At 36.6% G+C, this 17,613-nt stretch overlaps 1 protein-coding gene across 4 annotated transcripts in view; it reads right to left on the bottom strand.

The window, feature by feature from the left end:
• Positions 1-17,613, bottom strand: part of STXBP6 (syntaxin binding protein 6) — a 95,201-nt gene that overhangs the window by 10,779 nt on the left and 66,809 nt on the right. For 3 of the 4 annotated variants that reach the window (XM_048307783.1, XM_048307782.1, XM_048307781.1), the window contains 2 exons: positions 5,873-6,003; positions 3,938-4,103 (listed from right to left, as the gene is read on the bottom strand). In XM_048307783.1, the coding sequence (XP_048163740.1) occupies positions 3,938-4,103; positions 5,873-6,003 (297 nt within the window). Of the gene's footprint in view, positions 1-3,937; positions 4,104-5,872; positions 6,004-11,295; positions 11,381-17,613 lie in introns of those variants that run through there. The other variant, XM_048307784.1, reaches the window with a different exon arrangement.

The following is a 17,613-nucleotide window of genomic DNA, read 5'->3' as shown; positions in this document are numbered from 1 at the left end:
GCAACGATTGTCTTTTTTCCCATGCTAACTCACAGAATCATAAAATGGCCTGGGTTGAAAGGGACGTTAAAGATGATCTGGTTTCAAACCCCACCATGGACAGGGATGCTACCCACTAGATCAGGATGCTCAGGGCACTTCCTAACACAAGTTTTATTTCATCTCCTTTAGTCAGTAATTAATCTTGCTCAGTATGGTAAACACCACTATGTGCTTAGCAGGTCTCCAGTGTGCTAAGCCAAGATGAGTAATATTGTATGGAAAAATTACTCATTACCATTCTCGCACTGGCATTTTATTCTTGAAGGAAAAAAGAATGACTCATTAATAACTGCTGCGAGGTGTCCTACAGAAAAGGTTACAAGGGTAAAGAAGTCATCATTTTGGGTTTCCAAGAATATTTTGATTAATTCAGCAGAACAACTGTTAAATACCAATGCATATAGATAGGACAAAGCTTAAAACCAAATGCATTTCTAATATGCATCTAAAGGTGGCAGCAAATGTTTGTTCTTTATTGTAAGCCCAGAATTAATCTTTGAAGAGCTTCATATGCTGTATCTCAAGGTTCTATCCAGAAATGAGAGTCAACTGCATCCTCAATCTCAGTTTAATGTTATATCAAGAATCAAGCTGTTCTAATGAATACAACCTCTAAGGGACAAAATTTCTGCACACCAGCCATCTCCAACTTTGCTTTTCATATTACTGATGTAAAAGCAAAACATGGCCACCAAATAACAACGTAACACAAAGATACTCCAAATCAAGACACATCCCAATATCAGAACCTGTATGTTATAAAGGTACATAAGGGGAAAATATTTCCTACCTCAGTCAATAAAAGCCCTCTAGCCCTTTCTTCTCCACCATAACATCCAGAATGCACGTAAACTATGGAGAGGGCTCACCTAAATTCTAAACAAAAGACAATCTTGAAATACTTAATATAAGACACTAGTAGGAGGAATCTTGTTACAGCGTGCCTAAACTTGAATTTGTTCTTTTGTTCTCAGAATTAGCACCCACACCTTCAGTCAGTTCTCATTATTGCTCTAAGTACTGATGCCATTAATCAAGTCAGAGAAAACAGTCTAGCCTATTCAACTCTGCAGACTATACTAACATGACACTCAAATGAAAATAAGGCAAAAAATGATTCTGCAGAAGAAGAGTCAGTGGCAGGGCTCTGGTCTAAAGGGGCAAGTGTGTGTGTGTGTCTGCGTGTGTGTGTGAGAGAGAAAGGAGGTACAAGGAGGAAGGCCATGAAGAGGGTCTGGAGTTCCACAAGAACACCTTTATTTACTTAAAGCTAAGCTCCTAAGCACTTCCTGCAGAAACAGGAGCAGCATGACTTTCACTCTCTTCACTCTTATCCTTTAGGAAGGAATAAGGTTCAATAACGTAAGTAGGCTTGTAAACAAGCCCTTCAAGTTCCTTCATCTTCAGTTCCACTTGGGAAAAAGTGTTCTTTGGTGGCAATTTATTTTTGAAAATATGTATTAGCTACAAGATATACATTACACATATATTGTAATTATCTGTATAATGACTTTAAAAAGCATGTGTGTGTATGCATATACATATTCTAATAATTTCTTTTTTAAAAATTTTTGTAGAGTATTAGAAGTTAAACTGGCTAACCATCCAAAAGAAAAAGTATTACTTTTCACAGAAAGTTCACAAGAATATCACTCAAAATGTTATCCCCTTGGTTGAGGGGATGAAATGACAAGCCTCATCTGAAATCTGACCACACCAAGATTTAAGTATTATTTGAATATACTGCTTTGACTAGTGAGCAAAATACACCAACAAAACAGTAACAACAAAAAAATCCAAGTTGTAAATGCTCAACTGGATACAATAAATTTCAAGCTATATTTTCAGGTGTATGTCCTTTGGTTTGCTTAGCTACATTTGGACCTTAGTTTCTCTAGTCAGGATGAATTTGAGATTAACAACACATTTCACTCTGTCTTCCAGAAAATACCTCTTGGTACTTCAGGTTTTGGACATAATGGGTTTTGATACACACAGCTGGCTCAGTGAGGCTGACACACAGCAAGTCACTGAAATTCAAGCTATTACTTGGTTTACAGTTCTTACAGTTTCTGTCAAATTCAAACCTACCAAGAGGGAGTGTATCACCCAGTGTGAGGAAGAAGTTGATAGTTGAAGAACAGCAGAAGCACTGTATCCATGAGGAGGTTTATTAGTCCCTATATGGTGTCTATATGTGGCACCGTGTGTGTACACACACAGACCAGATTTGTGCCCAGTCAGAATGACATGCAAGGAATATGGAAATGGTCACCATCTGCTATCAGAGATTACTGAATACTCCCACTTTATCCAGGAAGTTGTCAAAGGGAGAATGTGGGTATGCTTCATGGGACATGGTAGGGTCTAGTGTGTGTTGAAAAAGTACAAGTTAAGCATATGTTTATGAACCTCAGCGTCAATTTTTTTTCCACTGTGATGACACTTGTTTAGGATAAAGTTAGTAACTGGGTCAGTTGAATCAGGAACTCAATTTTGGACAGGTCAAGCATAGGAGAATAATTCAAGTTCAAAGGCGGTATGTGTGGCAGTTTATTAATAACAACTTATTTGCAGGAAGGATGGAAACGAGAAACATTAGCAGGCTGATAACCAACATGAGACTTTGCATATGAAATAGAAAAATTGTAGAGTATATCTTCACCCATTAGTGCAGCTCCCTCCCCACCACCACACCAAAAAGAAAACAAAGGAAATCCTATTAATGTGGAAAAGGAGAAATGAGAGAAGACACTTACAAGAAATTTTGCACATTTTTTCTTAGTTTGAGAAGACACTAAAAGAAAACTAGTAATTGACAAAGTTATCTGTGTCTGTTAGTTTCAGTAGCTAAAATGAAAGCACCAAACTGGAGATGGCTTCTCCCTTCACGTTTATTTTTGGTGTTTTAGAGGAAAGGAACAAAATAACAGTGAGAAAAAAAGAACACATAAAGGTCTCTGCACAAAATAATATGTCTGATAATAACATACAGGAATATACTCTAGATGTACGAGAGATGAATTTCCACAAGAAAAAAAGAGTAAGGCTCCCTATACTTATAAGCTATTCCTACTGGGAAAAAAAGAAAACCCAACTAAATGGAATCTCAAGTCAGCTTGCACTTCTCTTTTATTGTTTGTGAGCTCATTGAGAAAAACAAATTTTTATTCCCACTGAACACGAGAGATGTAAAAGTTTTAAGTGTTCTGGTTTAGAGCACACAAAGAAAGAGCCTATTTTGAGAAACTTCAAACTAAAGGAGTAACTAGGAATAACTAAACAATTTTATTTCCCTAAAGAATACTTTGTGAAATATGTGAAAATCCTCCCAAAATAGGTTTTGTTACTCAGGAAGTAGATGGTCAACACTGATTATTTCACATACTGACCACACTTTTTTTACCTAACCATATATTTTTAAATCTAATCCTGGAAATTCACCTTAAGATACATGACTTATGAAAGTGTCATGGTTTAAGTTCAGCTGAAAATTAGGCACCATGCAGCCACTTGCTTCCACTTGTGAGGAAACAGGGATGCAGAAGAGGCTTTTAGCTGATGTTTCAGGCCACCCAGAAACACTTTAGGATGAACAAAAGCAGAGGGGCAAATCAAAATCAGGGTTGCTTAAAAAGAGGGAGGAGAACAACTTCTCACAAGGTGGAAAGGGCATGTAGCCTTTGGAACTGAAAACCAGCAATGAAAAGGTAACAGAAGAGTGTGAAGTGGTGCTTGATGGAGAAATGCTGAAGCATAGTTTACAGCTAAGTTAGCAAGTTCAGACCCATGATTTCAAGATGCCATTAGGCTGCAAGCTTATCTGAACACAGAATAAATCACATGCAAATCATTTCATGCCCAACTACAAAGTATTAAGCTTTGATTTGCTTACCTCCCATAATTTTAGCTTGGCAGTTGATAAATTCTGGCTTCTTGTCTGTAAGGTATCGCTGACAAGTGTGATGTAGAACCTGAAAGAATGTGCATTTTTCTGAAGCTGTGTTTGCTACCCATTGGTCAAACGCGTTTTCAAATAGTAAATCAAATTCTGGGGAATCCTAGAAGAAAAAAAACCACACTTCTATTATTCCAGTTTTAGAAATTATTTGGAGAGATATTTTTTAAAATGCACTGTGCTGCAAAATACAGAAAGGTCATGCAACTCATAACCATCCTGGAATTACTGCATATTTTTGGATGAAAAAGTCCAAACAGGCAGGAAGTTTTTTTCTTACTGTTATTTTTAATGAGGAATAGTCAGCTATGACAAAAACATCTGAAAACAAAATTTAGATCAAAACATTAAAGGTCTAATTCTCAAACCCTTGCTATCTACAGATATATAGTTACTTGTGTATTCTATATTATGCAAGCATTTACACCTCTCAACACAAAATCTATGGTCACACTATATTATAGAAGATGTGGCTCTGCTATCCACGCTCAACCAAATAAATAAGCTAAGCAAATAACAAGTCCTAGTTATTGTAATTAATGCATTTTCATAAAGTGTTGCAAAGGACTCAGGAGAGCGTGAACAAATGACCACTCCCACAATGAACTGAAGTGCAGGTATACCAGCATCAGCTGCCAAAATAAAAGGATTTTATGCAAGAAGTAGTGCTATATATTTAGTAATATTTGCTAAACATTGTTTTGCAATCTAATCTAGTAAATGTTCTTTTCCAACTGATGACACTTGGAATTCACAGAGAGATGAGTTTGAAAGAAACATTTCTAAGCTTAAGAGCTTGGTAAGACTTTCAATCTGTTACGTACATAGCTGCATGGCAGATGCTATAAAAGGGCCTAAAACTCATATCCCTTATCTGTTTGTCATTTCCCTTGTTTTTATAGTTCCTTCCAGAGAAAATATAATTCCACTCCTTGAACTTCATAGGGCAGTGGTCAAGGGCTTCTTTTTTGTACCATGACTTTAGGTAGTAACTGGCCTTGATGCTAGGTACTTAGGTACTAACCAAGACTTGAGTAGTAACACAATTTGATGCACCATAGTTAAGATGCTTAGGTGGCTGATCAGAGCACAACTTTGAAGAAACCAAGGGAGTTAGTCACAAAAATATTTTGCTATAAAAAGAACACTAAATCACTTTGTAAGCACATAATATGAGCCACATTTTTAACTTCTAATTATGTTGTTTTACTACCGGAGAATTGTATTCATAAGCCTATTACATATTAGTACAACTTTGTCTTGAAATAGCTCAAGGTGGGCTGTATAGTCCAAATTAAAGGAATAATTCCACAACTATTTAATATAGGGTTGATTTGTTTTATTTTATTTTTGGTAGTTTTTAGTTTAAATCACTGTTCTCTTGCCATTTGCAGCTAAAGGACACTACCACACTTTGTAGCATAAGGTAAGAAATGCCGAAATATCTGAGGAGAGGACTGTCCTAGAAAAAATGCAGGATTCCCAAGATTTCAAAAACTCGAACCTCAGTAACCCCTTCTATTCTTACTTCTACCTATTGCTCTATCTCACACCACAGCTGCATGCCAAAGTAGACCACAAGAGGCCTACAGCTGAAGCAAACAAGGCTCTTACTTTGCTCTTCACAAAGAAAAGAGAAAGAAAAGTATGGAAAGACAAGAAGAAAAAACCCCATATGACTGAGTTTTAGCCTGCTCCCCTGTTTCCCATCAAAATTTACTTCGCATATTCCACTGAGTTATTTATTTTTTGAGAATCTGCACTTAAACTTGTATCTTATATTTCCAGATGGCTTTTGAATAAAGAATGCCTGGTTCACCAATCAGTTAAGTAAGAGCTCAGTTTTCACTTTCTAGAACTGTTCAAACTCACCCGATTAGGGTCTATACCATTGACCTGGCGAAGCTGCTCGAGCATCCACTGCGTTCTCCTGACAAATGACGTAGAGCCTTCAAACTGCTTCACCTTCGTTATAGATGCTTGAGCTGGTTTCTTGTTCGTCACTGAACATATAAAAAAATATAACTGAAATGGGCTTTGTGATTCAGAAACATGCTGTTTACTTCACTTATCAGTTGCTGTTTTGCTGGTGTATTTTCTACAATGTCCCACGAAGCAAATACATGTCACTAATTCTGACAGTAGAATGCATTCTCTTCCCAGTATAACATACTGAAAAGCATATTCCTTATTGTCAGAATGGTGGTATGATGCCAAACAAGCTGTCTACTATTTAAAATTGGATATATTTTAGCCATCATCAACTTAAGTTACCAACATCCTGTAAAAAAAAAACCCCAAAGTAACAACAAAGGTCTTTCCATTTCATTCTTACAACCACAGAATCACAGAATGGTCTGCATTGGAAGGGACCTTAAAGAACATGCAGTTCCAATCTCCCTGCCATGGTCAGGGACACCTGTCACTAGACCAGGCTGCTCAGAGCTCCATCCAGTCTGTCCTAAACACCTCCAGTGACAGGGCATCCACCACCTCTCTGGGCAACTTGTTCCAGTGCCTACCACCCTCCCAATAAAGACTTTTTTTTACAAATATCTAACTTAAACTCAGTCTCTTTCAGTGTGAAGCCATTTCCCCTTGTCCTGTCACTACATACTCTTGTAAAAAGTCCCTCTCCAGATTTCTTGTAGGCTCTCAGATATTGGAAGGCTGCAATTAGGTCATCCCAAAGTGTTCTCTTCTTCAGGCTGAACAAACCCAATTCTCTCAGACTTTCCTCATAGGAGAGGTGCACCATCAATTACCTTACTGTTCTCTTTCCCCCATGCTAATTTGCTTAAGTTCCTCATATTCAGCACTGAGTATTAGTAATTTCTTTCTCATCCTCTCAATTTAGGAAACAGAGAAGGAAAACAACCCCAACAACACAAACATGTAAGTATATGTACCTTATTAAAAAATCCTGTTACTTTCGACTGAATTTCATGTTACTGACTGAAAAAAACAAAACATTTTTTCCGGTCTCTTCATAACATGGCACATGTAGATCATGCTTGTATAACACTACCAACATTTGTGACATTTGATTCCCAGTCAAGAGACACAGGTATATGCACTTACTACACTGTAAATCCATCAAGTCAGACAGACAGACTGTGAAAAACAGAGGTATAAGAATTAAGGAACTAAAGTTTGCTTAACACGTCCCTTTCCAAATATTAGGTACCACAAATAACAACCATTAATAAGAATGATATTACTTATTACAAACAAAATGTATGTTTAAAAACACAAATAAAGAAGACTGCTCTTATTTTGGAAAATAATAAAAAAGGCAATATAAATGCTCAAATTAGTGTATCATTAAGTCAGAGTCAGGTTTTCAAAGAGTACTTAATCAGGCTAACTTTTCAACAGCAGGAAAATTGACTTGCTGCATTAGATGTTTTCCCTAAAAAAAATTTCTTCTAATCAGTATAACTCCATGAAAGTTCTACAAGCAGCTTTAGGAACTTTCTGTAGTCAAACATGCATTTTGTTTACATGTTACTTATCTGTTGCTGTATGTTAATTCACTCCCAAACACATTTCCACTTTCTGTGAAGAAATAATTTGTATAATCATTGTATTGCATAATCTACTAAAGCTGGTGTGTCATCTATTTTTTTTCTACTTAAACGCTTTCCAAAAATAATGTCATCCATATGGTCTGCCAAATAAGAGTATTATTGGAAAAGTCGCTTTTCTCTGCTTTTAGATGCTGGCAGTTAAAGAAAGCTTCTAAAATAATCAAGACTTAAACAGCAAGACTGCTTATTTTTGTGCATCCCATTCGCCCAAACAACCAGGAAAAGTAAGAGACTTCCCACTCTGAAAATGTGCATGCTGCATGCACTTCTATAACAAGGTCTATAACAAGGGACACAGTTAAACAGTAAGTAAATACTGATGTAATACCTTATCATTCCATGAAGTTAAAAAGTTAATATTGATTCTTAGGATCAAAATTTTAAAATGCACAGATCAGCATCTTGATGTTAAATGTACTTAGGAACAGATTAGCAAAGGCAGATTAACATGAAAAGCTCTTTTCAACATCTCAGATTTAAACATTTTCAGTTCTGTGTGTGTTTGTGAAAGTCCAAACACCTTTATCAGAACTGAACTTGATGAACAGAAAATTCATTTCCAAGGAAATTTTAGTAGGTTAAAAAAAAAAACAAAAACAAACCAACCAAACCAAACAAAAAACCCCCTAGCATTCCACAAGGCAGATAATTGATTTTAAGAAGTTACCTTGAAATAGGAAAGCACAGCTGGACTCAGTATATTGATCAGACTATTGACAAGAATGTAGTAAACAGATTGCCAGAAATCTCCTCACTGACAGTGGAAGCACTGAGAGCCAAACTGATGCATGGTGCAGTACATGACTTAGAATCTTACATCAAATAGTACACAGCACAGAAGACCAATGCTGTATCAGAAAGGTAGCAGCAAAATTAGACCAGAATGACTACTGAAATGCAAAGACTGATATTACTAAGAAGGGAGATTAGTATTAAAGATTCATTGCTTGCTCAATGGCTTATGCATCCAAACGTAACAAGCCTAAAAAAGCAAGGGTGTCAGGAAACTTATCCATACCTGCAGCGTATATGCAGGTTCTGTTTCTACTGCAAGTCTACACAGCACTGACTGGGAAACAAACTCAAAAGCTGTACAGACATATGTGCCTATCTTCTCTAAATTTACTTTGCATGTATTCATGTCTTTTTTGTCAACTCCAATGATCACTTTGAAATACTTTACAGCATTCTACTAGACCAACTTTCATATATATTCTACAAAGCAGTACTAATTGAAGGCTATTTAACAGTGGCACAACTTTTATGGCCTGCAGATTATTCTCTTTCCACGCAAAATGGGCAATGATCTACTGCTAAATCAGCCATGTATTAAAAAAAAAAACTGTGCATACTATATGTAGGTCACATATATAATTAACACTAGCAGCACTACAAAACAAAGGGTTTGACACTAGGAAGCACCAGACAGAATGATTGCGTGATCAAACACTTGTTTTCCCCCTCAGAATCTCATGGATAACCAGTTACGAAATTTATAGCCTTAAACTTTAATACAGCAAACTTCTCATTGTTCTGAAGGCATCTACATGGCATGCATTCCAGTGCTCTTGAAAACAGGGGTCATTGCATCTTTCAAGGTGAGAATACCAAATTTTACAGATGATAGTTAACACTAAATATCTAATCTCAGCATCTCCAGAAATTGGTTCATTTGACATATCCAAAATCTGCTTCTCCAAACTTCTCTACACAGCACTTTTAACAATCTGTGAACAGCAGCTTTATCTTCAGTTGAAGCCATTAGTGCTCTGTACTGCAGTGAAAGCGTCACATTACATTTCCAAACTTCATCACCTCCCAAAAATGCCTGTTAGTGATGAACTACAAAAGCACCTTGATTAGATGATTGTTTCTGTATCATCCACCACACAGTAACTCTGGGAGAGGCCAAGAGGGCTACTCTTCTATGGAGGAACTTAAAAGGATCTTGGGTATGTCAGTCACCTTAGGCAGAAATTCAGCCTTAAGCTAAATGATGCAATCCTCTTGGGAAAATGGCAGTTCCTCCTTTACATCTCACACTCATGATTATTGTGCAAATAGATCTAGTTGCATTTCACCTTTTGTGTCTTAGTATTTTAGGAAACAGCTTGCATTTCTATAGCATTCAAAAACCCAGCTACCCTTGAACCCACCAAACATGCTTTAAAACCATCACTTAGTCCATGACAGCTTGACAGTAATATGGCAGTCACTGTAACTCTGAGAAACCCTTTGGCAGTCAGGAAAACCATCCTCACTAGCTGCTCATTATGCTGCTTGAAAAACTAGAGCACTTCACCAGCCACTGAGTGGGGGTTACCTTGCCAACATGTAAAAAGTATTTTCTAAAAAATGAAAAAATGTGGAAGCAACCTAGACACATTCCCTCTCTGACAAATCATTTAGGTATTTTTGCTAAGATCTTACACAATCATTATCTACCTTAATAGAAGGCAATTATTTAAGTTATGCTTCAACTTTAAGTGGTTTTTTTGTTTGCTTTGCCTTTTTTTTAAATTGTAACACTATGCCTTCCAAACAAGAAGCTGTAGCAGCGTGGACAAAATACATTTATTTGGAACCCATCAATAAATGGTTGGTTCATATGGCATTTCTGTGTGTCACAGATGGAAATAAGATTTCTTCTTTTTAAGCAACATACAGTTATCAGTGAAGTAAGAAAATGTGTGAGAAATCAGCTACAGCAATTTATGATGGAAGACATTGAGAGGCTTGGTTTTGTCACTTTTTTGGACTTGTCCGTTTCTTTCTATGTGGTTTTAGTTTGTTTTTAACACTAGATTAACATACAACCAAAAGTTGATGAGTCAGAAACAGCACTAGTTCTTCTGGCATTGAAGACATTTTAACCATTTTGCATAATAAATAAAAATAGGTTGCAGTATTAAGTTTCACAGATGTATTTAACATCGGAGAAGCATGCATTTAAGTGAAATACTCACTTCAAAATCAGATCAAAGAATACAAGGCAGAAATAGATCAGAACTAGCTTTAGAGAATATGTGACGGAGTCAGAAAAGTCATTGTTCTCATCATTTGGAACACATGGAAACAGAAGTATTTGAATTCCGAACCTCATTTAGAATCCAGCCCCACATGCATGTCCAGCAGCTTAAGCAGCAAATCAATACAGCTCCTCGTACACAGAAAGCTGTATTTAAAGTTATAAACTGTCATGGAGTTACAGTTCATCTCATCTGCTGCCTAGAATGTATTTTCTTTATTTTTTTTTCTCCTCTAAAGTAACTTTACTTGAATGAAAAACCTAAGCTGAAAACCAATCCCTTAAATACCTACCACACAATACTTTGCCTTGAGAAACAGTCTGAAAGCTCTAAACCAATCCACTATGAACTTTTATTTATTTTTAAGTTTGGATCTATAAATTTAATAACTCAAACTCTAGGTAAATAGGCATCTCATGACAAATGGCTTAAATACATTACAAAATTTCTAGTCATTTTGTGATGTATTTCTAGTGCACTGAAGAGAGAAATTTAAAAGCATAAAATTTTGAAGCAGGCAGTGGCTGCTGCAACTCTTCACAATGTAACAAGAATTTGCTTTATCTGGGCACTGTACAGATTGATAAATTAAACAGCCTTAACTTATATTGCTGTTTTGTCACCAGCTCTTGAAAAACCAAACGAACAAAAAAAATTGAGATAATCAAAAACTCACTTTCGTGAAACTGTTTTATTTGTGAAAGTGAGGCTGAGACTTGCTCCTGAGTAGGCCTGTGAAGTCCTCTGAAGGCATTGGCTATCTGTGAAGTTCAATCCAAAAATATTTATCAATTAAATGTTATACCATGATCTAGCTGTATATCGAATGCTGTACAGTGGATACTCATCCACCAGTTCACAAGGAAACAATTATGCACAGTTCTTCAAACTGGCTCTTAATAACTAGGGGTGGAAAAATCCTTAGAATGCACTCAAGACAGCCTTTCAAAAAAACATCTCTGATGAAGAAAACGTTGAACTCAATACCATGCAGTGTGATGTGATTTCATGGTCACTGAATCTAGAATTTAATCATTCCTATCTTTTAGAATCATTCCTATCTTTATGGTAGCAGAACTCCTAAAGTTCTCATAAAGCAGAACTCTTCAGACTGAGACTAAGTCTTAAAAGTTGCCAGGAGTTCCCTAAACAGCTTTTGATTCAGACAGAATAAAGAGAGCAAAATGAAAAGCAGGAGTACATTTTAACTAAAAATATTATTTAATAGCTAATACAGATTTTACTAGGAAATAGATAAAATTATGTATTAGAATTTGTGTCAGAAATGTTTCTTCTTCCCAAGCCAGTTCTTAAGGAAAAGGAGTAGGTTATGAACAGATTGTGGCAGAGATACTCCTCTATACATTCCAGTTCTTGAGAGCTACATATTGAAATGCTGTCTTTTCCCTCTAAAATTCTGTTTGTTCAATTACACCTAATTCTTATTCTGCAAGTCCCTTCATTCCTAGCTGCCAAGGAAACAACTATTTCTTAAACTTGCAAATAGCTCATTGACTAAATTTCTGACAGTCACATACACAATCCTGGTATGATATGGCTACCAGTTAGGCTGATCTTAGAGTACAATTACAGAATGGTTTGGGTTGGAAGGGACCTCAAAAATCATCTAGGTCCATGATGATTGGCATGGGCACGGACACCTAAGGATCTGCAGTTTCTGATCATGGAAAAAATAGTGACTTTTTTTATCTTTGTCCAGTTGCTACTAAATTCTGCAATTGGACTTTTTGATTCAGAGGACAAAGCACAAGTAATTTGTGGAAATGCCCCAGAAGTTTGGGAAATAAATATTTCTTGGATTTTCTTTCAAATGTCAAAGTACAGAGGCCCAAAGAAAAGACAACATTAAGATATCTATGAGGACTGACCCCCATTTGCTATTCTCACCTATGTAACTCCAAAACAAAAGGCAAGAAAAGATGATCTCTATTCCTCCAACATGAGCAGCTCTTCTTTCTGTCACTATAACAACCTTACAATTGTTTTCCCCCCATTTCAAAATCTTACCCACCCTGTTTTCTTCCCAAAGCAAGGAAACGAGGACTAGGCAGGGGAAAGGACACTAAATCATATCCCCTTAATGCTTATGATAGTAGAAGTTTGTATTACTCTGTTCTGCAAGGCTCCAAGGTAGTTCAAACTACTACTGTTCAGGGGACATGCTTCCACAAGCTAACTTCCAGAACTTTCCGACAATCAGACAAATGAAGCTGAGAATTAATATGGAGCAAACAGGTGCATTCTGACTTACTTAGGTATTGAGCAATAAGGACAAGATACATGAAACTGTCTTAGTATACCATGTGAATTTTAGGAAAACTATTTGCAGTCGGCTTCAGGTGACGGTTGTGAGCTTTGCTACCTGTCAATTCCAGCTTTGAGTTTGAGCACCAAAACTTGTAGTGTTTAATGTTTTCTCAGAACAGTTTCAATGAATACTGATTTAATGTGCAGTCTGAATTAATTCTAGAACTTTGAGCCTTCCCACTGTGATTGCCCAACTATTACCTTCTGCACATCTGCCACAGTTCTTAGACCCCAACTATCTATAATACAAAGAGGTGCTCTGAGAAGACTGTGGTAAAAAGAACTCAGACTTACGTTGCCACTTCCAGGATTAATTTTTTTTTAGGTACAGAGCAAAGAAAGGATATGTTTGCAGCAAAAGACAGGTAGCCTCACCGAAAATAAACAAAAGCAGCTAAAACTGGGGCAAGTTTAAATTCCCGCTTGCTGGTCAAGGCTTGCCAGGTGTCAAAATGTTCAGAAGTTGAGGCTTGACTTCACAGAATGGCATCTCCTATTTTTGCCCATATTTCCTCTTCCTTCATTTGACAGTGCTGCTTTCTCACCATCTGGGATCTAAGGAACTGAAAGCAGGGACAAGCAGCACAGTCCCACCTTCTCCACTTGCCAAATAGGACATGAGGATGTAAGTGGCCCTAAATACATAGCAGTATAACCAAACATTGATTCCTTCCTTCTGTTTCTTTATGCACAGCATAATGTTTTGACATAAAATTGGAAAAAAGAGAAGCTTTCAGATACAAGAGACAAACTACTCCTAAGTTTAAACACATACCAGTTTTCCCACAGCCCTTCCCAATAGTTCAGAAAACAATATGCATCATCTGTCCGCTTAAATCAGCTCTACTGCATCACTGCCTGTAGCAAGTTGCCAGACTCATGCTTCAGGATAAAAATGTATGAAATACATCTACCCAATTAACACATATTCATACATTCTTCGAAATGTAGCTTTATGTAAGTAACAAATTTTCTTTCTACATGCAAGTTACCTTTATCTGTTGAATAGTAAAAGAAAAATCAAGCATTAAAAAAATCAGTTAACCTGGTATTTCAGGTTAAGATATGTGCTGTATCTTCCCAAGAAAAGGGACTAGACAAAAGAGTTTTCAGGTGCCTTTACATTTAAAAAACAAAAAAAATTGCTTTGAGTTGCAACGAAAAAAACTTTTTTTTGTTCATGTGTATGACACCATAAATTGTTGTGAGAATTGAAGACAGCCTGTATGAATTGTTGAGAATTGTTGAGAGCTTGTATGCTTTCTAAACGTACCACTGACTGCATTAATAACAAACTGCTGCTTACAGGCAGAGTGCCTTGCCTTTTGTTTTTTCACCTAGTGATACTTACTTTTCATAGAACCAAGTAAATACTTGGCCTTAAAAGCAGATTTTATGACTATTCAAACACCTGGACCCCCCCATCATCCATACACATTACAGAAGACTCATCTTTCATTTCCATCAACATTTTAAAGCTAGAAATATAGAAAATTTTCAGTTTTAAATTAATAGCTTGCTTAAACTATTCTTCAAATACTACAGCAATATAGTTTAAGTTACTGATGTCAAGGCAATTGCTTTTCATAGTAGCAGTTATAAAGACAGATGTAGGTAACAGTGGCAAGAATGGCAGACTTCATTTTGTTGCCAGAGAGAAAGCTTCTGCTTAACTGCAAATATCTGGAATCTTATTAAACACATTTTCACTTCCAGAATGATGACTGAACTTCCAGGTTTTGTTTGAATTGCCTTTAACTACTTTATATTGCAAAGCAGCCAACTTTCAAACTTTTCCCACCTCCTTTTTCCTGCACACAGCCAGCTGCATTTGAGGACTCCAGATATTTCTAGTCAAAACCAGCAGATTTATTGTGTGTATGTTTTTAGTTAAAACCTAGCTGAGAGGACAGGATGCTGCTCAGGCAGATCTACCAAAGCAGGGTTACTGTAGGGAAAGATAATAGGTATTCCAGCCAGGTCCCAGGGAAGAAGGATGAATTTCCCACAACCCAGACACCAGAATCTTCATCAGGGCCCTCTTAATTAGTGTAGAGCTCCTGCTGATCCTGACCTAGAGCGTTTTACATTAGCCTTTCACCCTGTCCTGGCATGATAGAGCCTCGTCTCTTAACTGGAGAGTATTTGGTGATTGAGAACTTCAGTTCACTCTATTTGTCTGGATCATCTATACCTTCAATCTTCTTTGCTCTATTTTCCTTCAAAGGAAGGCAGCATCCTACACAGACTTTGCTGAACGGGATACTTTAAAATCACCTTGTAAGCATTTATGCACACTGCAGAAAATCTCACTTCAATTTAGCTGAGAAATCAAGGCTCAAGATACAGACCACAGTGAATATCTGTGTGGGTTGTATTTTTATCACATTCTGGTCATTTCAGCACCTGCAACTGTGGGGAACCAATTAAAATCAATACTAGAAAAGTACTTGTGAACTTAAGTAGAATTTGGCATAATTCCCGTACAAGTTAACAGATGTGCATCCGCAGCAGAGAGTACACTAGGAATTACCTCACCAGCCTGAAAACAATGTTTGAACTTCACAGCAAGTGTCCTGAGAGGCAGGAAGAGGCTCTGGAAAATTAAAGGCTGAATTTGTTACTCAGTAACTCATACAAAGAGCATGGTATATAACGAATAGTGCTCCATTTCTAAGCTTGCTTAGATAACTTGACAGGCTTCAGGTTCTGAAACAAATTGGCCAATGACTTTTAAGATCCTACATTCTAGGAGAATCCTGTTGTAACAGGGTAGAGGGTTTACTGGAGCTTTTAAAGTTACTTAGAAAACTGTGTTTTCTTGATTTTGCACTGGATCAATGACCTAAAACACAGCAGATGAGACTGCTACTTAAGAAAATACTTTCCATGCAGCAGATGCAAGAAAGGACTATTAACAGCAATTCAAGACAAAATCCCCAGTTTTTGCTATACAGTGGCCTAAGTCAGAACAGCAGTGGACAAATTATTCCATACACTTACAACTCAAACTCTCAGAATTCTAGAGAACCCTGCACATACACATGTGGTATGATAACATCTATATCTCAATATAAGCAACTAAAAAAGTCTGGTAGACTTTTACCACCTAAGGCTATGAAGAAATTAAAACACACACATCCCCAAACCAATAAACTCCCCAGAAACGTATCAGCGGGGAGGTACAAGGGCTGACTACAGGACAGGTCAAGAAGGAAGGAAAATTTTAGCGAAAGCCAGTTATGTAAATCCCATACATTCAACAACAAAAACCAGTACCTCAGCCTATGAAATACTCTACCCACAGTTTACAACCCACAATACATTTACTCAGGCTAAGCCACATGCCCATCTTTTCTTGCATCTTATTGCTGCAAGTGTAATAATTACCATGAAGGGACATTTTTACATGATGATGGTTTTTGCTGTCTGAATTATTTTTTATAAATAAACAACCACAATAAAATACAGCTACAACACCTGCATTTCAGGTTGCACTTAGCCTAAGATATAAAAGTAGAAAAAAAAATCTCTAAAGTATGTATATTCTCTTTTTTTTTTTTAAACTTGAATTAAGTACATTAAAATAAGACCAGCAGTACTATTGCTATTAGATCTGGGAGAAAGCTCATGTTATATGTCTCACACAAAAGCAGTGTTTTACAGATCAGCAGGTCTCATCTCTATCACAGGTATCCAGTAGTAGTCCAGAGAGTAATTTTTTTTTCTATTTCATACAAAGCAGTTAAGGAATGAAAAACCTCCTTGAACAGTAATTTTAAAAGCTATTCCACTAAAGAAAGGTCCGTCAAGCAACATTTTGTGGTGAAAGAGAATTGTGCACTGCTAAGTCTCACTTTGATATGCAATTAGAGGACAGCTGAAGGACTTTCCTAACAGCTTACATATCCCAGAACACAGACTGTATAACTAGCACAAGTTTAAGGTGAAGGTCACCTCTCTAAATTGGAACTTCATGCCCACACACACTTTTTCAAAACTTTACACAAAAGGCTGACTTTCCAAAGTCACATAGAAAAGTGATCTATGATGAGGTACTTAAATAATAAAGTATTTTGACAATGTACATTCTCAGACTGTTCAACTGAACAAAAGATTAATATCTAAAATCATAGATACAAGACGTCACAATAAACTTAATTAAGTGGAAATATCCAGTAGGTTGTCAAAAAAGCCAAAAACTACTGTGGCAAATGCATTGCTGTCTGCAGCTTTCTTCCATGAAATCTCAGCAAGTCAATTACAACACATATTTTTTTAATTGTCTGTATTAGTGCTTCCCCTGAACTAATTGTAAGAAACAATATCAGAAAAACTGTTTGCAGTTCTTTCTCAACAATTTTACTGACTTCAAAGATTTTCAGCAGGTTCATTAAATTTACTAGATTTAAGACTAAACATTTCAAGTGCATGCCACCAGCTTTTTTTCAGTTTAAATTATTTTTCATTGGAAGGAGGCCTATTGATTTGTGAATAGAAATGTATAGTTCCTTATTTTACAGGATTACTTATTGCTGTTTTATAGGCGTATTTCTTACAGGAATATACTCCACATAGTCCTTTTAGACACCAGATTTTTTGCCCAGTCATGTGGAAGGGCATGCCATCCTCTGTATTCTCAAATGAAATTTGGCTTCGGATTTAA

The sequence above is a fragment of the Corvus hawaiiensis genome, chromosome 6, assembly GCF_020740725.1.
Source record: "Corvus hawaiiensis isolate bCorHaw1 chromosome 6, bCorHaw1.pri.cur, whole genome shotgun sequence".
Lineage (NCBI taxonomy): Eukaryota > Metazoa > Chordata > Aves > Passeriformes > Corvidae > Corvus > Corvus hawaiiensis.
Note: the sequence above shows the minus strand (reverse complement) of the source record. Positions and strands in the feature narration are given on the sequence as shown.